We start from the raw sequence: 774 nt of genomic DNA, 5'->3' as shown, positions 1-774 counted from the left end.
GAGGGCACCGGGCGGGGGGGCACAGGGGCCAGGAAGGGGCCGCACGGGAGCCCCTTGAGCCCGCTCGCCCCACAGGCTGGGAAGTAATGCTGAGGGCGCCGGGAGGCTTGTTTGGTGTTTTTTTGTTCGCTTGTTTTTTTCCTTTTTTTAAAACAAATATATTTTATTGATTTTTTACAGAGAGGAAGGGAGAGGGATAGAGAGTTAGAAACATCGATGAGAGAGAAACATCGATCAGCTGCCTCCTGAACACCTGCTACTGGGGATGTGCCCGCAGCCAAGGTACATGCCCTTGATCGGAATCGAACCTGGGACCCTTCAGTCCTCAGGCTGACGCTCTATCCACTGAGCCACACCGGTGAGGGCTGCTTTTTCCTTATTTTAAAAAATATATATATTTTTTATTGATTTCTGAGAGGAAGGAAGAGGGAGAGAGAAACATCCATGAGAGAGAATCATGGATCGGCCGCCTCCTGCACGCTCCAAACTGGGGGTGGAGCCCACAACCCGGGCAGGTACCCTTGACGGGAATCGAACCCAGACCCTTCCGTCCGCAGGCTGGTGCTCAATCCACTGAGCAACACCGGCCGGTCCATGGGTTCTTTACAAAAGTGCAGAAGCGTCCTCTGCCGGCTGCACCCTCTGCGGCTTGGGTTTCCCCTCGCCACCCGGAAGGGGGGCCTTGCCTCAGTTTCCCCTCCGGTCCGTCCCTGCAGACCTCCGCGAGAACCTGGAGGAGATCCTCCCGCAGCTGCAGGCGGAGCACGTGCGCTG

The 774-nt window shown here is 56.3% G+C and overlaps 1 protein-coding gene across 1 annotated transcript in view; it reads left to right on the top strand.

Moving 5' to 3' along the window:
• SLC27A5 (solute carrier family 27 (fatty acid transporter), member 5) overlaps positions 1-774 on the top strand; it is a 10,849-nt gene that overhangs the window by 2,538 nt on the left and 7,537 nt on the right. The window contains 2 exon segments of the mRNA XM_015560798.1: positions 676-770; positions 773-774. The exon segment at positions 773-774 is cut by the window's right edge and continues 130 nt beyond it. Of these exon segments, the coding sequence (XP_015416284.1) occupies positions 676-770; positions 773-774 (97 nt within the window).

The sequence above is a fragment of the Myotis davidii genome, unplaced genomic scaffold, assembly GCF_000327345.1.
Source record: "Myotis davidii unplaced genomic scaffold, ASM32734v1 scaffold936, whole genome shotgun sequence".
Classification (NCBI taxonomy): domain Eukaryota; kingdom Metazoa; phylum Chordata; class Mammalia; order Chiroptera; family Vespertilionidae; genus Myotis; species Myotis davidii.
The sequence above is the reverse complement of the archived record's forward strand: the minus strand, read 5'-3'. Positions and strand labels throughout refer to the sequence as shown.